The 23,449-nt window shown below is 39.3% G+C and overlaps 2 protein-coding genes across 9 annotated transcripts in view; one reads left to right on the top strand and one right to left on the bottom strand.

The window, feature by feature from the left end:
* The window catches only part of znf384a (zinc finger protein 384 a), a 27,303-nt gene extending 11,833 nt beyond the window's left edge, over positions 1–15,470 (bottom strand). For 3 of the 4 annotated variants that reach the window (XR_011979283.1, XM_072675511.1, XM_072675513.1), the window contains exons 1-5: positions 15,316–15,470; positions 11,989–12,056; positions 11,337–11,616; positions 10,317–10,439; positions 9,739–9,777 (exon numbers count right to left, since the gene is read on the bottom strand). Coding sequence is in view for 3 of the 4 variants with exons in the window: in XM_072675511.1 (XP_072531612.1) it covers positions 9,739–9,777; positions 10,317–10,439; positions 11,337–11,616; positions 11,989–12,051 (505 nt within the window). In the remaining variant the exon portion in view is untranslated. The remainder of the gene's footprint in view (positions 1–9,738; positions 9,778–10,316; positions 10,440–11,336; positions 11,617–11,988; positions 12,057–15,315) is intronic. The other variant, XM_072675512.1, reaches the window with a different exon arrangement.
* Positions 15,198–23,449, top strand: kifc1 (kinesin family member C1). Of its 5 annotated transcripts, none has more exons than XM_072675510.1 (17): positions 15,198–15,255; positions 16,765–16,794; positions 17,915–17,995; positions 18,099–18,192; positions 18,379–18,432; positions 18,549–18,581; positions 18,715–18,910; positions 19,058–19,223; positions 20,022–20,189; positions 20,376–20,495; positions 20,624–20,908; positions 20,989–21,153; positions 21,459–21,597; positions 22,197–22,336; positions 22,526–22,599; positions 22,764–22,839; positions 23,070–23,449. In XM_072675510.1, the coding sequence occupies exons 2-17, from the start codon at positions 16,783–16,785 to the stop codon at positions 23,112–23,114; spliced, it is 1,848 nt and encodes a 615-aa protein (XP_072531611.1). In that variant the 5' UTR covers positions 15,198–15,255; positions 16,765–16,782; the 3' UTR covers positions 23,115–23,449. The 5 variants fall into 5 exon arrangements, with proteins under 5 accessions (XP_072531611.1, XP_072531607.1, XP_072531609.1 ...); XM_072675506.1 differs by having other exon boundaries at positions 18,096–18,192; XM_072675508.1 differs by having other exon boundaries at positions 15,215–16,224; positions 18,096–18,192.

Here is a 23,449-nt window from a genome sequence, read left to right as displayed (position 1 = left end):
TGTCTGATTTATGAGAGCTATAAACCATACTGATACAAAAAAAAAATACAGAAAATGTATTTCTCCCAGAAAATTATTGCAAATACACATGTTTTGTTATTACATTGTTTATTTCCATTGTGTGTATTGGAACACAAAAAAAGGGCAAATTTGACAGTTTAATATAAAACCCCAAAAATGGGCAGGACAAAATAATTGTGATGCTCGTTTAAACTCACCTGTGGCAAGTAACAGGTGTGGGCAATATAAAAATCACACCTGAAACCAGATAAAGGAAAGAGGTTGACTCAATCTTTGCATTGTGTGTCTGTGTATGCCACACAAAGCATGGAGAACAGAAAGAGGAGAAGAAAACTGTCTGAGGACTTGAGAAACAAAATTGTTTCAACAATCTTGTTGTCAAAAGTATCAACAATCTCCAGAGATCTTTATGTTCCTTTGTCCACGGTGCACAACATAAATACACTGTAGCTAACCTCCCTGGATGTGGACAGAATAGAAACACTGATGAAAGAGTGAAACACAATTTAATCCAGATGGTAGATAAGCAGCCCCAAACAAGTTTCAAAGAAATCCAAGCTGTCCCGAAGGCTCAGGGTGCATCAATGTCAGCGCAAACTATCAGTCATCATTTGAATGACATAAAACGCTATGGCAGGAGACCCAGGAGAACCTAAATGAGAACCCAAAAGACTGCTGTTTGCCAAAATGTACATGAACGGGAAAACATCTTGTGGACAGATGAGACCAAGATGGAGTTTTTTGGTAAAGCACATCATTCTACTGTTGACCGAAAACAGAATGAGGCCTACCAAAAAAAGAACAGTCACTACAGTCCAATATGGTAGAGGTTACAAGATGTTTTGCTGCCTCTGGCACTGGGTGCCTTGATTGTGTGCAAGGCATCATGACATCTGAAGATTACAAAAGATAGTAAACCAGTGTCAGAAAGCTGGGTTTGCACCCTAGATAATGGGTCTTCCAGCAGGACAATGGCCCAAAACATGCTTCAAAAAGCACCCAGAAATGGATGAAAACAAAGCGCAGAAGAGTTCTGAAGAGGCCAGCAAGGAGTCTCATTGAACACCTGTGGAGAGATTTCAGTTATTTGTTTCCAAAGGGTGTGCAACCAAATATATAAATAAGAGTGACAATTTGTTTCCGGCCCATATTTGCATAAAATTATATCAATTTTGGCTGTTTTCCCCTCTGTTATTGTGTTGGTCCAATACACACAAATAAAAATTAACATGTGTAAAACAAAACATGTGTAACTGCAATAACTGTCTGGGAGAAATACTTCTCCCAGGTTCAGGGGTGCCGACACTTTTGGGCATGAGTGTATATACACTACGACAAAACGTATGGAAATTTGTTTCTGATAGATTTTTTTTGTTGTTGTTGTAACAATTCTTCTTGGCAATCAATCTTATACCGTTAAAAAAGCCTTTTAATAACCCTTTTGTAAGGAACATCGTTTGTGGGATGAGCAGTAGAGCTGAGTATGTGGGTTGCACCCATGAAAAATGATTTGCCAAATCTTCTTTACCATTACCAAACAACTTATTCTGCTGTTGCTATTGACACTTGTTTTGAGCTTCTGGTGCCCATAGTTGCTGCCAATCAGGTGCCCAATTGTTATTGAAGAGTATAAATCAGGGGAAGGATACAAAAATAAGTCACTAAACATCCCCTAAAGCTCAGTTAAATCCAAAGCACACCATTTCAGAGGTCCTGGTCTCTGTCTTATCTTATCCTGATGTTTGTTTTTTGATTGCAGGGGTTTCCTTCTTGTACATTTTTATACTTTTCATTATTAGTAATTTGTTAATCTATTTTTTTAAATTCAGTTTTTTTAACTTGCATTTCAATTACTTATTATTATTATTATTATTATTATTATTATTATTACTAAGTAACAGCTACTTTGTATTATTTATTTATTATTTATCATCAAAATCACATTAAGCATGGCAACCGCCAAACACCTTAGCAACCACACCCTGTGTGGTTGCTAAGTGGTTGGTGTGGCACAACAGATAACACCACTACCTGCCAGTGAGCTACCACACCATGTAGGAGACTGGGGTTCGATTCCCGGTCTGCACTACATCAATAAGAGTGGGCAAGACTCCTAACACTAGGTTGGCCCATCTTTGTAATACGAGTAACCTTGTAAGTCGCTCTGGATAAGAGCGTCAGCTAAACGCCCTAAATGTACAAATGTAACCACCCCATTACAACGCTATACACACACACACACACACAGTGAAGGAAATAAGTATTTCATCCCCCACTGATTTTGAAAGTTTGTACTCTGACAAATAATCAAACAGTCTATGGTTTTTATGGTAGCTTCATTTTAACAGTGAGAGAGGAATATCAAAAAGAAAATCTAGAAAATGAAATAATATTTAAATTTAAAAAATATTTGCATTTCATTGAGGGTACTAAGTATTTGATCCCCTAAAACCATGACTAATGTTGGCTCCCACAGACCACCAACACACCCTAATCTCAGTGAAGTCGTTACCTGCATGAGAGACACCTCTCCCAAATTGTCACCTGTGTAAAAGGCCACCTACCAAGAGACTCAGTGACACTCCAACATCTCCACCATGGGCAAGACTAAAGAGCTGTCTAAAGATGACAGGGACAAAACTGGGTCTACACAAGGCTGGAATGGGTTTCAAAGCCATGCAATTATTCGGAAGTGGAAGAAGTACAGCATTACTGTCAATTGACCCAGGCCTGGAGCTCCATACAAGATATCACCTCATGGAGTCTCACTGATCATGAGAAAGGTTAAAAATCAGCCAAGAACTACACGGGAGGAGCTGGTTAATGATCTCAAGGCAGCTAGGACCACAGTCTCCAAAAAAACCCATTGATAATACACTGAGACGTAATGGTTTAAAATCCTGCAGTGCACGCAAGGTTCCTCTGCTCAAGAAGGCTCATGTCCAGGCCCGCCTCAAGTTCGCCAATGAACATATTAATGACTCCAAGAAAGACTGGGAGGAGGTGCTGTGGTCAGATGAGACCAAAATTGAGCTCTTTGGCCTCAACTCGACGTGTTTGGAGGAAGAAAAATACAGAATATGAACCTAAGAACACCATCTCCACCGTCAAGCATGGTGGTGGAAGTATTATGTTTTGGTGGTGTTTTTTCTTTTAAGGGCACACGCCAACTTCACCGCATCGACGGGAAGATGAATGGGGCCATGTATCGCAAAATCCTGGGTGACAACCTCCGCTCTGGATATATATATATATATATATATATATATATATATATATATATATATATACACACACACACACACACACACACCACACAATGTGTGTCATTATAGACCACACAATCAGACCAAACAATTAAGAGCTGGAACATATTGATGCAGGAGGAGGAGATATGCAGCGAAAATCCGACAGACGAAAAAGATTGTTTTGTATTGTGGCAACCACTTAGCAACACAATAGAAACTACCACAGTAATTTAAAACATGAATAAGTGAAATAAAAAGTATGGTTGCATTAAGAACTAAAAGCAATAAAATATGATCATATTTATTGTGGTTCTAGAATATAATATTGATCTGAAAGGATTAAAATAAGCATGCTGCCAAGGACATGCTGATCAGCATTTAGAAAGCAAGGTATAATAAAAAATGGTGACACTTTACATTGCGGGTCACACAATCATTACTATATCATAAATTCAAAATATAATACATATATATATATACATATATATATATATATATATATATATATATATATATAGTGGGGGAAAAAAAGTATTTAGTCAGTCACCAATTGTGCAAGTTCTCCCACTTAAAAAGATGAGAGAGGTCTGTAATTGACATCATAGCTAGACCTCAACTATGAGAGACAACATGAGAAGAAAAAAAAAAAAAAGAAAATCACACTGGAAAATAAGTATTTGGGCAATAACAAAAGTTCATCTCAATACTTTGTTATATATCCTTTGTTGGCAATGACAGAGGTCAAACGTTTTCTGTAAGTCTTTATAAGGTTGGCACACACCGTTGCTGGTATGTTGGCCCATTCCTCCATGCAGATCTCCTCTAGAGCAGTGATGTTTTGGGGCTGTCAGCGGGCAACACAGACTTTCAACTCCCTCCAAAGGTTTTCTATGGGGTTGAGATCTGAAAACTGGCTAGGCCACTCCAGGACCTTGAAATGCTTCTTATGAAGCCACTCCTTTGTTGCCCTGGCAGTGTGCTTGGGATCATTGTCATGCTGAAAGACCCAGCCACGTTTCATCTTCAATGCCATCGCTGATGGAAGGAGGTTTGCACTCAAAATCTCACAATACATTCATTCTTTCATGAACACGGACCAGTCGTCCTAGTCCCTTTGCAGAGAAACAGCCCCAAAGCATGATGTTGCCACTCCCATGCTTCACAGTTGGTATGGTGTTCTTTGGATGCAACTCAGCATTTACTACAATTCTACTTTGGTTTCATCTGACCATAAGACATTCTCCCCATACTCTTCCGGAACATCCAAATGCTCTCTAGCAAACTTCAGACGCGCCCGGATACGTACTGGCTTAAGCAGGGGAACGCGTCTGGCACTGCAAGATCTGAGTCCCTGGCGGCGTAGTGTGTTACTGACGGTAGCCTTTGTAACGTTGGTCCCAGCTTTCTGCAGGTCATTTACTAGGTCCCCGTGTGGTTCTGGGATTTTTGCTCACCGTTCTTGTGATCATTTTGACCCCACGGGTTGAGATCTTGCGTGGAGCCCCTGATCGATGGAGAATAGCAGTGGTCTTGTAGGTCTCCCATTTTCTGATTATTGCTCCCACAGTAGATTTCTTCACACCAAGCTGCTTGCCTATTGCAGATTCAGTCTTATCAGCCTGGTGCAGGTCTACAATTTTGTTTCTGGTGTCCTTCGACAGGTCTTTACCATAGTGGAGTTTGGAGTGTGACTGTTTGAGGTTGTGGGCAGGTGTCTTTTATACTGTTAATGAGTTCAAACAGGTGCCATTAATACAGATAATGAGTGGAGGACAGAGAAGCCTCTTAAAGAAGTTGTTACAGGTCTGTGACAGCCATAAAACTTGCTTGTTTGTAGGTGACCAAATACTTATTTTCCACCATTATTTGCAAACAAATTCTTTAAAAATCTGAAAGTGTGATTTTCAGAATTTGTTTTCTCATTTTGTCTCTCATGGTTGAAGTCTACCTATGATGTCAATTACAGGCCTCTCTCATTTTTCTAAGTGGGAGAACTTTTGGTCAATTGGTGACTGACTAAATACTACCCCCCCCACTGTGTGTGTGTGTGTGTGTGTGTGTGTATATCTATATATATATCTCTATATACCTATATATCTCTATATACCTATATATATATATATATATATATATATATATATATATATATATATATATATATATATATATATAAAACACATTCCCCCCCATTGTCCATGCATTAGTTAACTTGTCATTAAGCAGTTACTTAGTATTTGATTAAGTATTTAACAGTATGTTGTTAATGATAGCTCTGCCATTAGTTTATTAGCTTATTTACCCAGTATCTGTGAACTATGTGCTACATACTATGTTGCTAATAAACTAATTATGTTTATTCATGTAACATCATAACTTTTCAGTACTTGTGTTAGGCCCATTAATCATCCATTAATTGCCATTCCGTCACCTCCCCATTATCAGCTGGGTCAATTTTCTCTCATTTGTCCTTATTTATTAAAGTTGCATAAGGTCACAGTAAACACATTTGGAATAAATATGTCAAATTAAGGATGCATGTATATTTTCCACTTTACCTGAAGAAACACAAAAACAAGCAAATAGCAATTAAAATAACAGAAATTAGCCATGCCTTAAACATTATAGTATAATTAGTGGGAAGAACTGTCACTTTAAACAGCACAGTTAAGTAACAGAAAGTAAAAAGTAACTAAGACTTCTAGTGACTAAGTAATGGAGAGCATGTAAAGATCTAATGACCATTCATCAAAATTGCATACGAAAGAACACATTTTACTGCCTTATATGAGGTATAGATTACTTTGCATCTAATTTATATTCATACTTTTGAACAATGCGAAAACAAGTGAGGTCTGACCATAAATGCCAAATCAGTTTCATAAATCCACCTCATTTAGATTTTAGATGAAGCACACCCTAATTTATGCATATATTTAAGTAAGCAGCCTAAAAAACGCAAATGATCAGCATTGAAAGCCAATGGCTGTGCTGGTTGGCGAAGTTTGACGTCCAGCAGTGAGTACACTACTCCCCCTACTGACCAAACTGTGTAGTGTCAAAGTTACCAAGACTGAAAAAAAATAAATATGCCTTAGTGTTTCTCAGACAGGAGAATACTACTACTGTGATGTACCTGAATTTTTCCCCAAATAATATATTTAAAAATAGGTCTGTCAAAATAACTATTTAATAGAAATAATTGTTATTCACAGTATTATCATCATTTTAACACACTGATATAATACACTGCTAAAAAAAAATAAAGGGAACACTTAAACACAATATAACTCCAAGTAAATACAACTTCTGTGAAATCAAACTGTCCACTTAGGAAGCAACACTGACTGACAATCAATTTCACATGCTGTTGTGCAAATGGAATGGAGCTGTGGCAAGAAGGTTTGCAGTGTCTGTCAGTGTAGTGTCCTGAGGCTGGAGGTGCTACCAGGAGACGTGGAGGAGGCCGTAGGAGGGCAACAACCCAGCAGCAGGACCACTACCTCCGCCTTTGTGCAAGGAGGAACAGGAGGAGCACTGCCAGAGCCCTGCAAAATAACTTCCAGCAGGCCACAAATGTGCAGGTGTCTGCACAAACAGTTAGAAACCGACTCTTTAAGGATGATATGAGGGCCCGACGTCCACAGACGGGGGTTGTGCTCACAGCCCAACATCATGCAGGACACTTGACATTTGTCAGAGAACACCAGGATTGGCAAATTCGCCACTGGCGCCCTGTGCTCTTCACAGATGAAAGCAGGCTCACACTGAGCACATGTGACAGACGTGACAGAGTCTGGAGACGTTGTGGAGAGCGATCTGCTGCCTGCAACATACTTCAGCATGACCGGTTTGGCAGTGGGTCAGTAATGGTGTGGGGTGGCATTTCTTTGGAGTGCCGCACAGCCCTCCATGTGCTCGCCAGAGGTAGACTGACTGCCATTAGGTATCGAGATGAGATCCTCAGACCCCTTGTGAGACCATATGCAGGTGTGGTTGGCCCTGGGTTCCTCCTAATGCAGGACCTCATGAAGCTACGGACTGGCCGGCCCGTTCCCCAGACATTGAGTGCGATCAAGCACATCTGGGACATCATGTCTCTCTCCATCCACCAACGTCACGTTGCACCGAAGACAGTCCAGGAGTTGGTGGATGCTTTAGTCCAGGTCTGGGAGGAGATCCCTCAGGAGACCATCCGCCACCTCATCAGGAGCATGCCCAGGCGTTGTAGGGAGGTCATACAGGCACGTGGAGGCCACACACACAATACTGAGCCTCATTTTGACTTGTTTTAAGGACATTACATCAAAGTTGGATCAGCCTGTAGTGTGTTTTTCCACTTTTTAATTTTGTGTGACTCCAAATCCAGGCCTCCATTGGTTAATAAATTTGATTTTCATTGATGATTTTTGTGTGATTTGGTTGTCAGCACATTCAACTTTGTACAGAACAAAGTATACAATGAGAATATTTCATTCATTCAGATCTAGGATGTGTTATTCGAGTGTTCCCTTTATTTTTTTTAGCAGTGTATAATAGCACAATATTGCAATTATACGTTTCATTATTGGTAATTTGATCATTTATATTTTTAAATTCTGTTGATTTGAATTTTTTAAATTTTCTTGCATCATTACAATTACTAAGTAACAGCTACTTCTTATTTATTTATTGATTATTTATTATATAATTAATCATTATAAACAATAAAGATACTTCAGGTTCCCTCAACAAAACAAAAAGAAAAAAGAAAGTGTACAGCCATGTGTAGGAGGATGTATATACAGTGGGGAAAAAAGTATTTAGTCAGTCACCAATTGTGCAAGTTCTCCCACTTAAAAAGATAGGCCTGAGAGAGGCCTGTAATTGACATCATAGGTAGACTTCAACTATGAGAGACAAAATGAGAGGAAAAAAAAAAAAAAAAAATTCAGAAAAATCACATTGTCTGATTTTTAAAGAATTTATTTGCAAATAATGGTGGAAAACAAGTATTTGGTCAATAACAAAAGTTCATCTCAATACTTTGTTGGCAATGACAGAGGTCAAACATTTTCTGTAAGTCTTCACAAGGTTGGCACACACCGTTGCTGGTATGTTGGCCCATTGCTCCATGCAGATCTCCTCTAGAGCAGTGATGTTTTGGGGCTGTCGGCGGGCAACACAGACTTTCAACTTCCTCCAAAGGTTTTCTATGGGGTTGAGATCTGGAGACTGGCTAGGCCACTCCAGGACCTTGAAATGCTTCTTATGAAGCCACTCCTTTGATGCCCTGGCAGTGTGCTTGGGATCATTGTCATGCTGAAAGACCCAGCTATGTTTCATCTTCAATGCTCTTGCTGATGGAAGGAGGTTTGCACTCAAAATCTCACAATATGGCCCCATTCATTCTTTCATGTACACGGACCAGTCGTCCTAGTCCCTTTGCAGAGAAACAGCCCCAAAGCATGATGTTGCCACCCCCATGCTTCACAGTTGGTATGGTGTTCTTTGCAAGCATTCACTCTCAACGAGTTGTGTTTGTACCAAACAGTTTTACTTTGGTTTCATCTGACCATAAGACATTCTCCCCATACTCTTCCGGAACATCCAAATGCTCTCTAGCAAACTTCAGACACACCCGGATATGTACTGGCTTAAGCAGGGGAACACGTCTGGCACTGCAAGATCTGAGTCCCTGGCGGCGTAGTGTGTTACTGACGGTAGCCTTTGTAACGTTGGTCCCAGCTTTCTGCAGGTCATTTACTAGGTCCCCCGTCGATTTTTGCTCACCGTTCTTGTGATCATTTTGACCCCACGGGCTGAGATCTTGCGTGGAGCCCCTGATCGAGGGAGATTAGCAGTGGTCTTGTAGGTCTCCCATTTTCTGATTATTGCTCCCACAGCAGATTTCTTCACACAAAGCTGCTTGCCTATTGCAGATTCAGTCTTCCCAGCCTGGTGCAGGTCTACAATTTTGTTTCTGGTGTCCTTCAACAGCTCTTTGGTCTTCACCATAGTGGAGCTTGGAGTGTGACTGTTTGTGGGCAGGTGTCTTTTATACTGTTAACGAGTTCAAACAGGTGCCATTAATACAGGTAACGAGTGGAGGACAGAGAAGCCTCTTAAAGAAGAAGTTACAGGTCTGTGACAGCCAGAAATCTTGCTTGTTTGTAGGTGATCAAATACTTATTTTCCACCATTATTTGCAAATAAATTCTTTAAAAATCAGACAATGTGTTTTTCAGAATTTTTTTCTCATTTTGTCTCTCATAGTTGAGGTCTACGACGTCTATGACGTCAATTACAGGCCTCTCTCATTTTTTTTAAGGGGGAGAACTTGCACAATTGGTAACTGACTAAATACTTTTTTCCCCACTATATATATATATATATATATATATATATATATATATATATATATATATATATATATATATGTATATATATGAATGGAATGCTGTAGAGTGTGTGTGTACACATATATACTCACTGTGGTTGTGAAGGTAGAGGGAAGGGGGCCGTCTGGCCTCTGACAAATCAAGAAAAGATCAGAACACATTCAACACAGTGCTAGTTCCTTCCATGTTCCCTACCTTCCCTTTGTCATGATTTATCACAAAGGGAGATGTAAGATGTAGTGTGCTTACATCAATAAGAAACACTGTCAAATTATAGCAGACAAAATGGACAGCTTTGTATGTGTGCATGTGGCAGGTGTCCCCATATTTATTTGATTTATTTGATTAGAACTCACCAGTAACATGTGCAACATAGTTAAACTAGTTAAGAATCTATTACTGGATGAGAACATCTTGTATTTTGTTTTTAAAGGTTAGAGTATTTAAAGATTTCAGTTGCATCCTTGTGAAAGTCTGAGTAGTTAATCAATTGTATCTGAAATACAGAACCAATACGTCTCCCTTTTTTAATTAGTAAAGTAATAATATCATTAATTACATCAATAGAGCATGCTACCATAAATACAGGAGAAAGGTAAATGGGTAGTGTACAAAAATGTGTGAGAGAAGACTGTGTAACAGGATAGTAGTAAGTTTGGAAGACGTTTACCTGTGTTTGAGGGATGCAGTGTGGATACTATCATGGTGGTGGCAGGAGGTCCAGTAACAAAAGACTGAGAGGAGGCAGGAGGAGTGACCAGGGTGCCCTGGGGAGTGGTAATCACTAATCCTGCTGAGTGTAAGAAAGGTAAAGACGAGGTCTATGATCTCAGATTTAAAAAAAAAAGAAAAAAAAAAAGCAAGAAAAAGCACACATTTCCATCATTCAAGTTTGAACTTTCAATACCTGGAAAGGACCTACTGAACGGAGTGAATTATGAATCTCAACACTGCACAACCACTTAAGTCTGCTGAATATTCCTGAAATGTCTTTAGCAGCCAAACAGTGGTTTTAATTAGCATTTTTCCCCATTTGCTAAGCAGCTGCTTTACAGGTAGCTATGCCTGCTATTTATAAAGCTTTTCAATTTGGCCTCTCTAAACAATAACTGTAAACACGCTATAGCCCTAATAGGCAAAGAAATGCCTGAGACCTTAATAAATGTCACGAAAGATCACATTTCTTAGGGTCCCCAAACTCTGCAAAGAGCTCCTTTTTCTCCCCCCCATTATATACACACACACACACACACACACACACAAAATACTTAAAATGTTGAAAATAATCTTTAATTTCAAGCCTTTTGGCTCTTATACTCAGAGAATCAGCTTTAAAATCATGTTTATGCTCCACTCTCCTGTAATAAGGACAGAGTAGTGCCACTCTCACTGCCACTCTGAGCTCAGCGCACCAGAAGCTGCACTATAACTTTGGTGAAGCAAGCTGAAAAACACTCATAAGACCAACACAACAGCGTGCACATGACATCTCCTGTGACATCTGCATTACATGTAGTTCAAGTCAAACTATTTATATACAGCATGCATGAAGGAATACTTTGTTGTGTTTTTGTAAAAAGAAAAAAAAAAACCTGTTATACTGCCGCACTTAATAATGTATTTAATGTTTCTTGAAAAATGTGTAACTTATAGATCCATAAACAACATATGCAAAGGTGACTTGACTCACCTGCTGTCATTATGCCTGTGGAGGGGACCGGTACTACAGTGATGTTCTGTGAGGAATGGGGGGGGTGCAGGTGTGCTCCCACCGTGTTCATTTGTGGTCCTCCTGCACCTCCTCCTTCCTGTTTGGGTATCCTAGCAGTTGCTCCAGCATCCATGGTAGCAGGGCCAGGCACCGTAAGTACAGCAGTAGGATAGTGTGTGGAGGAAGAGTGGGGGAAGGAGGCACTCTTTTCTGGCCCTAGTTGCTCTTTCATCTTGTTCAGAAACATTGCGTTCTCAATCTAAAAACCATGAATAGAAAGACAAGTGGAAAGTATGGAAAACAAAAGGAAAAGGAGGGGGGGAAAAGAACATGAAGTAAGAGGCAGATGCAGAGAATGAATGATTGGATGGAAATAAGAGAGAAAAAGGGAGAAAGAGCAGCAAGGAAACAATTATTTTCTTTTCGCAAGTGGGCAGTGTAGTGTCTGTCAAACTTTCAGACAGGGATCAGGGGAAGTCTCGTTTTAGCCATCCCATATCCTGCTATGGAGCATATAAAAATAAACAGACAGACAAATATATATATTGTTTTAACTTAATTTGGTTTTTAAGCATGACGTCTCCTAGACAATTATGTACTGTACAAGAGAGTCCAATAATAAGGTTTCTACCTGTCCTTGCACAGTTGGAACGGGAGACCAAAAGTATGATGAGTTGAAATGGGAATCTTCCATTATTTCTGCAATTGAAAAGCAACATATCTTGTAAACACCCATTCTGCTTTAGCTCCAGTTGTGAAACTGAGCCTTTGCCTTTATTTTATTTATTTTTTTATGATTTCCTTGATGGCCTTTCTTTGCTTGGATTAAAAGTCAAACATACCCAAGCAAAGGTAAAATGCTTGATTCTAGAAGAGGTTTGGGTGCCATTTTTGTGTCTTGATGTGCATTTGTTCCGGAATAATGGATCACAGCATTGTAACAAGGGAGGTTTATAATGTTATGTACATATGTGTGTACTGCATGTGTTATCTATATTTTAGCTACTTATACATACACAGGTCAGACCTCCCTACCAAGTTTAGCCAAAGAGCAGACCACAAGATGCAAGACATAGCTTAACCACAACTGAGGTCAAAATACATATATCAGAAAGAAACTGCATGTCTGATTTTCATTCATGGGAGGCGTGCAAGGAGAAAACCTTGCTAAACAAAACAAAACAAACACAAACACACAAGATGACACCATGACAAAAACTAAGACGTCTGGAGCAATGTGTTTTTAACTGGTGAATGCAAAGGAACAGAAAATGTTCCAAATAAGTATCACAATCATAAAATGAACAATGAATTATGTATTAGGTGCTTGAGGAAAATGTGAGAAATCTACAACAAAAATAAAGCTGTAACATCATAGAGCGGAGATAATTCTGCATGGAGGAGTTCGATTTACTCCCAGTTAATGTCAGAGACTGGTAGATGGTTATAGGAACCATATAAGAACCAGCTTATTGGGGAATATGGTGTCCCAATTTCTTCACATGTATGTACACTGTGTGCAGAATTATTAGGCAAATGAGTATTTTGATCACATCATCCTTTTTATACATGTTGTCCTACTCCAAGCTCTATAGGCTTGAAAGCCAACTACCAATCAAGTAAATCAGGTGATGGGCATCTCTGTAATGAGAAGGGGTGTAGTCTAATGACATCAACACCCTATATAAGGTGTGCTTAATTATTAGACAACTTCCTTTCCTTTGGCAAAATGGGTCAGAAGAGAGATTTGACAGACTCTGAAAAGTCAAAAATTGTGAGACGTCTTGCAGAGGGATGTAGCAGTCTTGAAATTGCCAAACTTTTGAAGCATGATCACAGAACAATCAAGCGTTTCATGGCAAATAGCCAAAATGGTCGCAAGAAATGTGTTGGGGGGGGGGCGCAAAATAACTGCCCATGAATTGAGGAAAATCAAGCGTGAAACTGCCAAGATGCCATTTGCCACCAGTTTTGCCATATTTCAGAGCTGCAACGTTACTGGAGTATCAAAAAGCACAAGGTGTGCAATACTCAGGGACATGGCCAAGGTAAGGAAGGCTGAAAAACTACCACCTTTGAACAAGAAACATAAGATAAAACGTCAAGACTGGGCCAAGAAATATCTTAAGACTGATTTTTCTAAGGTTTTATGGACTGATGAAATGCGAGTGACTCTTGATGGGCCAGATGAATGGGCCCGAGGCTGGATCAGTAAAGGGCAGAGAGCTCCACTCCGACGGTATGGGCTGGTCTTATCAAAGATGAACTTGTGGGACCTTTTCGGGTTGAGGATGGAGTGAAGCTCAACTCCCAGACCTACTGCCAGTTTCTGGAAGACACCTTCAAGCAGTGGTACAGAAAGAAGTCGGTATCGTTCAAGGAAAAACATGATTTTCATGCAGGACAATGCTCCAACACATGCATCCAAATACTCCACAGCGTGGCTGGTCAGTAAGGGTCTAAAAGAAGAAAAAAATGGTGACATGGCCCCCTTGTTCACCTGATCTGAACCCCATAGATAGCCTGTGGTCCCTCATGAAATGTGAGCTCTACAGGGAGGGAAAACCGTACACCTCTCTGAACAGTGTCTGGGAGGCTGTGGTGTCTGCTGCACGCAATGTTGATCAAAAACAGATCAAGCAACTGAGAGAATCTATGGATGGAAGGCTTTTGAGTGTCATCATAAAGAAAGGTGACTATATTGGTCACTAATTTGTTTTTGGCTGTGTTTTTGAATGTCAAATGTTTATTTCTAAATTGTTGTATTGGTTTACCTGGTGAAAAACAAGTGAGATGGGTATATATTTGTTTTTTATTAAGTTGCCTAATAATTCTGCACAGTAATAGTTACCTGCACAAACAGATCCTCCGATGGCCAAATCTAAAATAAACCCACTCCAACTTCTAAAAATATTAAGCTTTGATATTTGAGTCTTTTGGGTTGACTGAGAACATGGTTGTTAAATAATAAAAAGAATCCTCTCCAATACAACTTGCCTAATAATTCTGCACACACTGTGTGTGTGTATATACATATATAGCGAGAGATAAATATATATCTCGTCACCTGATATGAGACACGTGGTGCTCTCCTAGATTTTTATTCTCATAAGTAGAAAAACACTAAATTGGATAATCTTATTTTATTGGCAGAGATGAGAACTGTTATTGTTGCACAATTTACCCGCGACTGAGCGACACCCACTAACATCGAGACAGCAACACTATAAATAAGCGTCAAAACAAAAGCCAGCTAGCTTGCGTCAAAACTTTACGAAATACAGTTAGCTATATATCTGCTTAGTATTGCAGACGGATTATAGACGGATGCATCATTTATAATTATGCATTCAACTAGTCTCGTATACTTTGTTGCCAGGTGTCGTCTTTCAAGACCTCAGCATTCAAGTTCGGTTCTTTTTCATTGTACAACAGGGCAAAAATAATAGCGGATGAGTACTGAGCACTAAATGTTAATCGCATTGATATTTGAAATAAACACTGCTATTTCGCTAGTACATGTAGTATTAGCTAAGCAAATTAAACTACGGTCTTGTTTTGAATGACCAAATAGCCAAAAACTACACTACGTGCATTAGCTCGCAAACGATATATGAGCAACACAGTCAGCCTCCATTAATATTTTAGCTTTTGTTAACTAGCAACATACGAACACAATTAAAAGGTAAGTACAAGTAAACTTCAGCTCGAAACAATATTGCCCCTGTGCCTCTATCGGTCTCTCCGGTTAGTCTGACTGTGAAAATAAAAAAAGGAAAAAAAATCTCGAGGATAAAAAAAACGAACGGTGAAAAAAAACGTCGACGCCAATGCCCCTGTGCGAGAGACGCAGCTTCATGCAGACTTCCGGCTGGCGAGACAGAGGAGAAGCGCCCGAGTGAGTTGCTCAAATTCAAAGAAATAATTAACAATCGACTCCTAACTCTGTGTTAATTACCGGTGCTGGTGATTTCCTCTCAATCCCAGTACTCCTTTGAGCCGGGACAGTTCGGAAACTTCGTCCAAATCCGTCCGAACCCTCAGATTCACCAATTTTTTTTCCCTGTTTTTTTTTTTCGATTTTTTCCTCTCTTGTGGGGCTGTCCGACTGTTCTCCGCTACACTTCCGGTGAATGAGGTCAAATTATAAAATGGGTATAGAGACACTAAAATTACTTCCGTCATGTAAGGTCATAGAATATATGTTTCCCCCCCCCAAGTATATAACGTTGGACTGCAAAGTTGCACGTTTAATCATTAATAAATACTAATTAAATGTCATATGGTGATATTTCACATTTTTAAAAACTATGTCTCAGATTATTCCTAGTGTTATTTCACACTATTTTTATTTATTTATTTTATTTGTAGTGTTACAGAATTACAAGCAACGTTTTAAAAGCCAATATTTGCGTACAATATCTGCATATATTTCATATATACAGATAATATATTACGCGTGAAATCTCAACCATTAGCTAATTGTTGTGTAGCTAACATGAAACTGAGAATGGACAGAAAAAACAGATATGTTAGCTACTTTTTACACTATATGATGTATACAAGCCAAAAAAACAGCTAGGTAACTTAAATTACCTATTTGAAAACGCCTAAATTGCCTCCAGTTTTATTCCAGGGAGCATCTCTGGAAATCCAGCAGTGACCCCCTTTCTTCAGCTCAGAGGGGTGGCACAAAAGCGCCATGTCTCCACCTTTAGGCGGAGTTATACGGTCTTTTACGTCGGTTGGTTTTGATTTGACCAATTAAATGTGAGCGAGAACAGCGGCAACAAAATTTGAATTTCCAACGGCTGCGAAAATAGTCGGATATGTGTTTCGTGATTTGTTAAGCGTCCGCGCGTCTGTGGTGAGTTCAAAACAATTATTGTATAGCAAGTTTCAATAATTAACGTTTCAGGGTGGAAAATAAACTATTCGTTTAGCTAGCATTATTAGTTAACGTTTCCGTAAAGGTAGCTAGCTATACTGGCTATTATATAACAAAGACTCGAAATTAACCTTTTTTGACCATGCTAGCATTATTCAGCTAGTGCTATCTAGCTACATGTTGACGAATATAGTTAGATAGCTAGATGGGCTGCTGACAATTTTTTTCATAGAGTAATATTAATCATGATGATTAAGTTTGTTACTGGCGTGCCTGGCTGACTTTACTGATAGCTAGCTAGCTATATTTTGAAAGCAAGTTAGCTAGCTAGCTAGCTTCTTATTTTGGTATTAAGAACGCAGGCTGACTTTTTGTCGACTTCATTGTGTTCTGCATTTTGTGGTTTTACGTAGCTAGCTAGCTAGCTATCTAGCTGTTGGCTAGCTAACTAACTCAGATGACATTGTGTTTGGCTAGTTAACTTTTAAGTTTGTAACTTTAACTTGTTTTTGTATCAAGAACCTTTGGCCCTGATCAATGAACAAAGAGGTGAGTGAACGTCAAATTTTCTGACCTAGCACATTAGCTAAATAGCTAACAAGCTTCATAAATTTATACTTGATTTCTGTAGCTAGCTAGCTGATTAACATCAACATTGTTCTTCCAGTGCCACCGTGAAACATATTTTTTTAGTCAAATTAGTTAACACCGACTGTAACAGTTAGCTTGCACGTTGACGAACTAAAGCGTAGCCAGCTAGCTAGCTAGATACTTTCGTCGGGTTAAATACACATTACTGCCTCTGTCTGCGGTGTAGGTAGCTGGCTACCTGTTGTGCCTAATACCTCTAGCTAGTTAAATCTGCCACTTTATATCTGCTCTACTAAAATGGCCCACCACCCAAATAAGTGGTTTTGGACTGGTCCATTTCTAATGATGGCTGGAGAACAAAGTCTGAATTAATATCCAGTCAGTGTACATAATGTCGTCATTTATTTGTATAGCGCTTTTTGCAACTGTGTTCCCAAAGCAGCTTTACACAATCAATAATTAGTAAAAGAAAAATAAATAACATGAGACTGAATAATCTAAGACCCTCAGTGAGCAAGCCAACTGGTAGGTGGCAGCTGGTCTGACGCAGGTAGATGGGACATCAGTGGGCTGGGTTATCATTCACTCAGAGAAGGTAGCTAGCTAAAGAGACAGAAGTTGGTTCTGAAGGGATTTATAGAGAACAGAATGTTGAGTAGTATCGGAGTGTGTATGACAACTCCAGCAGGTCTGACTATAACAGCCTAATTAAAAGGAAAGGGCCAGAAGGTAATGCAGACACAGGAGCACCCTGAAACGCTAGCATCCATCTGCTCCACCGTCCACAAACCTGAGTGATTGCGTGCAAGCAGCGAGACGACAGCTCCAGCATCTCTGTATATTACAATTCCCTGTGTCTGTGAACCCCTGTACCTATAACCTTTATCAAAAGGGAAACAGAACAGTACAATTCAGAACATTTATAAGCGGTAAAATAAGCTCAGCTTTATAAGAGGTAAAAAAAGGGTCTACATTTTTTGCTGTAACTTGTACATTTAGTTTTAAAAATGCCAGTAACATTGTTAACATCACTGAAAATATTAAAGTTGTTTTGACCTCACTTATGTTCCTTCTCCAGAACATGTCTCGATTACCGGTCATTTCCGGGAAACGGCCTCACTCCAGCACCACAGATGGGGAGCAACAACAGCCTGCACTGGTCTGTTATGTTTGTGGCCGCTCATTTTTTAAGGATACGTATTGTTCCTAGATGTTTTTTTTATATTAATTGTGACTTATAAAAATGTGTGTACATATAGAAGAAGCTGCGTCAGATTGAGACTGAGGCTTCCCAAAAGCTCCGACCTGCTGCCAGTTTGGTGCCTCCCAGACGTCCTGTGCCAACCAAAGCAGCCTGTAAGTGAGGAGTTAACCATCCTTTGGTGGTTAATTTTGTTAGATTTTCTTTTTAACAATAAGAGTATTGATCTTTAAACTGTAATGTTTATTTCTTTTTAATTGCAATTCTTCCTTGTTAAAATATTGGGAGCCTTCCTTTTGCTCAGTAACTCCAGGCATAGAATTCATACTTCTGTTTTACAGCTAAGCCTCTTCGTCCAACTGGAGCTGCAACTGTGGCGTCAGCCCCTTCTAGAGGTTAGTTATGTAGGGCAGGACTTTCTGCCATGTGTCCAGAATTTCTAGTACTGGGCTCACAGTAATTAGGAAATATTGTAATGCTTTCATAAATGCAGTTATTTTCCAATTTTTAGGTGACAAAAAGCCCTCTGCAGCTGTTGCTAAAGGTATGAATAATCCAAATAAAGATACTATAGAAAGTAAAGAGCTATCACAATCCCCATTCCATGATAGCAGGAGTGCTGTGACCATTTGTTATAAATGTAAGCCTATCGTAACTCTTATTTTCCACTCCAACAGTTGTGGGAGCATCAAGAAGACCAGCATGGGACTTGAAGGGCAAGGTTAGCGACATGGAGAACAAAATCCAGAACTACCAGAGTCGTGTGAAATCTGTTAATCAGGAAAATGAAGGCCTCAAGGATAGAATTGCAAAAGTGCAAAAAAATGATGCGGAGTCTCAAGAGGAGAATAGGAAACTAAAACAGCGGCTGAGGTATTGCTAGTACAGAGCAGTAACATTTTTATCAGTTTTGTAATGTGGATTGTTGTCAGACATTACATTTGCAGTAACATTTTGCCTTTTTTTTTTTTTTTCTTTTTTTTTTTTGGGGGGGGGTGTGTTTTGGTTTTTACTTTGCAGGACGCTTGAGGAGGAACTGGCTCATTTAGCAACCATAAAAGATGACCTGGAGAGGACCTCTAAAGAGAGGGAGAGCCTACAGAAGGATCTGAAGAAGCTAACAGATGAACATGAAGTTCTGCAGAAGCTCCGAGATGCTCTGGAAACTGATCTTAACAATGTGCAGGCATGTCCGTTACCTAAGCAGATAATGCACTATACAAATGAAACACCTCATTTTTGCAGCTGGTTTGTGTCAGAGCTCCTCCAGTGGATATGGAAAAACTTTCCAAGTCACTAAAAAAAACAATGCAAAACGAAGAGTAAATAGTTTTGCTCCAATTCATTCCCACACGGAACACTCCCCTGGGCAGTCCCATCATAGATGTTTTGCCATGAGATGAGTTTGAGATTAAAAAGATGGTTACTTTTACGTTCAGGTTTTTGGCAATAAGTCTTCTCCCTCCAAAATGTTCATTATCAGTGTCTTAACTTGGCAAAAATGAGCTGAACAGCAGAGTCAGTGAGCTGGTTGCTATGGTAACCAGGAAATCATAAGCTTTCAGTGGATGTGCTGCTGCATGTCTGTTCAAGTCATATTCAGCTGCCAAACATCAAACAAAAAACACCCCACAGAATTCAACGAAATATTTGAGTCGACATGAACGCAAACATCCGTGGCTCACCAACCGAACATTAATGTGCTTGTGTTCGTCTGGTTGGTGCGCTCTGGCTTTAATACCACAATAAACCAGTTGGGAGGGTTTACACAGAATTTAACTGGGTGATCCTGTTTTTAGTGCATGGGAAATCTAGCCTCTTCTGCAAAAGTAGCATTGCATCTGTGAATGTATGGTAGGACTGCAACAATCAATCTATAGTGAGTTTCCTGTCTGGTACAAAGTTCAGTGCTTCTCTGAGCTTGTGTATGTTCATATTCCGGCCTTTTCATAGTGTTTACATGCATTTATTCTGTCTGTTTCAGAGCCAACTCTCTGTTCAGATTTCTGCTCTAGACCATTGTCAAAACAGTCTCCAGGAGAGTCAGAAGACTGTAAGTAGCTTGGAGCAGACCATAGCCCGGCAGCAGGATGAGCTCCACTATGGAGAAATGGAACGCAGAAAATTGCACAACACCATTCAAGAGCTGAAGGTAAACCAAACATGGATGATCAACAGATAAAAACCTTGGAAAAAATGTTTGTGGGGTGTATAGATCACTGCTTTAATTTTATATCCCATTAGGCTTTTGAAATGTTCTGTAGTTTATATGTTTAATGAAACCTAATACAAGATAATTGTTTGCTTTTGCACTTTAAGATTCATGTTTTCTTTACAGGGTAACATCAGAGTTTTCTGCCGTGTGCGCCCTTTGCTTTCCAACATGAAAGCAACTGTCCCACACATTCAGCTACCTGCCCATGACAATAAGGCCCTAACACTTGCAAAAATGGAAGAGGTAAATACTTTCTTAATTGATGGTTGTTTAATAATGATTGCTATTAAATAATAATTTGTTCTGCAACATTAGTTTTTGAAAAGTGGAAGCTGGTTCTGTTGTATCGTTAATGGCAACTTCTGTCTTAGTCTCATGTAGGACGAACCGCTGACACTCAGAAATGCTACAACTTTAGCTTTGATCGTGTGTTTGGGCCACACAGCACCCAGAACGAGGTCTTTGAGGAGATCTCCCTTCTGGTGCAGTCAGCTCTGGATGGCTACAATGTTTGCTGCTTTGCTTACGGCCAGACTGGCAGTGGCAAAACATTTACCATGGAAGGAGGAGACATTGAGGAAGTGCGAGGAGTCATCCCCCGAGCTGTTAGGCAGATTTTTAAATCTGCCAAGGTGCTTGGAGAGCAAGGCTGGCAGGTAATTGTGCCCACAAACATTTCTACATATAAGGGAACAAATGAAATTTGTCTAATTTTCTTGGTCCTGTTTATTTGCAGTACAACTTTATAGCCAGCTTTGTTGAAATTTACAATGAAACCCTGCGGGACCTGCTGTACACAGGCAAACCCAACAAGAGGCCAGAGCATGAGATCAGGAAGACCTCTAACAGTGAGGTCACAGTAACCAACTTGACCTACCAGAAAGTCAACACAGAGGATGAGGTATGTACTTCTATAGTAACTAAATTGATTCATTGCTAATTAAGTTTCTGCAAGTAAGAATTACATTAGACATACTTTTATTTTGACTGGTTTACAGTTTTAAGTTACAAAACTAACATTGGGTGCTAAATTGTTCAAGGTATGTTGTCCTGTGCCGTTTAATATTGTCTTTGCTTCAGCATGATTTTGTTCATTGGTTCCTTGGTTGCCATTACACTGCCAGAGCCTAATGTTAAAGATGTGTGCTAAGTTTCTATTGCAGCTTCTTTTTCTTTTAATACATCTTAATTTACCTTAAATCTCAGGTTTGCAACTTGATCATCTTGGCAAACCAGAACAGATCCACTGCCCGGACAAACATGAATGACCATTCCTCTCGCTCCCATTCAGTTTTTCAGTTGGACATTGAGGGAGAAAACATTGGCCGAGGCACCAAGTGCAAGTGTAAGAATCCATTTGTAATTTGCCCCTAACTTGTCCAACATGCAATCATCTTTTGGCAAAATTGTGAATGATTAAATATTCCGTTCACAAAAATTGTCTTTCAAATGGAGATTTTTGGACATGACTGGAGTTTGCATAGTTGTTGAATGAAATGTATTCTTGTCTCAAGATGCACTAGAATCCACCAGAATTTAAGGTCAAATCATTGGGTCAATGCAGAAACCTAGATATTCTTGGAAACGTTCAGACGTAAAAATAATTCTGGCGAGCCAAGGAAGCCTAAAAGCTGTTGATAGTTTTCCCCAATATTAAAAATCTTTAGAACCTCAGTGTGGTGTTTGGTCTTGGTATACTTACGACCATTTCATATGAACATGACAATGAGTTATTTATTTAGTTGTCACTTTTTTACTTTTTTTTTTTTTTTTTTGGCGGGGGGGGGGGTGCACAAATCATCATTTGAAAGACAATTGTAATGTTCTAAAATCAGTGTAGCTAATGACTTTTTTTCCTACCCTTTTCAGATGTATGTGCTAGTGGGCAGAGTAAAATATGTATCAGTAATATTTCATCTAAACATGTAAAGGCTTTTGTTTCAGCTTCCCTGTGTCTGGTGGACTTGGCTGGCAGTGAGAGGGTCCAAAAGAGCCACTCGCAAGGAGAGCGGTTTAAGGAGATGACTGCCATAAACTCTTCCCTTACCAATTTGGGCATCGTCATTGCTGCTCTTGCTAACAAGGTCGTCTGTGTGTGTCTGTGTGTGTGTGTGTCTGTGTGTGTGTGTCTGTGTGTGTGTGTCTGTGTCTGTGTGTCTGTGTCTGTGTGTGTGTGTCTGTGTCTGTGTCTGTGTGTGTGTGTGTCTGTGTGTGTGTCTGTGTGTGTGTCTCTGTGTGTGTCTGTTAACCTGTCCCCTTCTCATTTTCTGTAGGAGAATTTTGTGCCTTATCGCAACTCTAAGCTTACCTACCTTCTTCAGGGATGTCTTGGGGGTAACAGCAAGACGTAAGATGAAATTTGGTTTAGCACAAAATTGTTTTTTTACTGTGGTAAAAGGTTATGGGTTTTAATTAAACTTGTGAAGACAAAGTAAGTGTAAGGTCTTGTATTTCAAAATAAAATACTGTTAGGAATGTATAATTATTGTGACTTTCTGTTCCTTTGTCTAGTCTGATGTTTGTAAACATCTCACCCGAAGAAGAGAGCTTCAATGAATCACTTAATTCACTTCGCTTTGCCAGCAAGGTCAGTGCTCATGTAGAAATGGATATTACTGAATTAGTAAACATTACTAAAACAGTAAAAATGTACACCTCTTGCTTTTGAACCACATTTTCAAAAATGTTGCTCTATTCTATACAATAGTCATTTGGTTTAACTGTGGTTTAATTTATATATCTTCTCCCCCTCCCCCCCCCCCCCCCCCCCCTTTTTTTTTTTTTTTTTTTTTAATATATAAATCTATACTATTATAGGTGAATGACTGTGTTATCGGGACAGCCACTGCCAATCGGAAGTAGCCCTATTTACCTTCAGTTCCTCTTACTGATGAATTGGTTTTTAATGTATCTTGCATTTTAAAAATTGCTTTGTATTTTAAAGATTGTGTATTAACAATATCCAATGTTTTAATTAGGGTTTTATACCTATTTGCTCAATTTTAAGCATATTAAAGTTGTGTAGTTTACTATGTCTGTATATTGTTTAACTTTGTGAAAATACCTTTTTTACAGCTTAAGTTGCATTAGACATAATGTTTGACAATTAAGCAGCATAAATAAATTGGCGATATTGTACCTTGTTTGTTTGTTTTTTTGTTATTTCCCCTAAGCTGCATAATAAAGATTTAATTGTA

The sequence above is a fragment of the Salminus brasiliensis genome, chromosome 3 (genome assembly GCF_030463535.1).
Source record: "Salminus brasiliensis chromosome 3, fSalBra1.hap2, whole genome shotgun sequence".
NCBI classification, from domain to species: Eukaryota; Metazoa; Chordata; class Actinopteri; order Characiformes; family Bryconidae; genus Salminus; species Salminus brasiliensis.
The sequence above is the reverse complement of the archived record's forward strand: the minus strand, read 5'-3'. Positions and strand labels throughout refer to the sequence as shown.

Excerpts from the sequence above, each read along its gene's own strand:
- kifc1 (XM_072675505.1), top strand. The coding sequence starts at position 17,900 with ATGTTCCTTCTCCAGAACATGTCTCGATTACCGGTCATTTCCGGGAAA. Across the intron at positions 18,911-19,057 it reads AAACTAAAACAGCGGCTGAG|GACGCTTGAGGAGGAACTGG; the intron begins GTATTGCTAGTA and ends TTTACTTTGCAG. Across the intron at positions 22,337-22,525 it reads TTGCTGCTCTTGCTAACAAG|GAGAATTTTGTGCCTTATCG; the intron begins GTCGTCTGTGTG and ends CATTTTCTGTAG.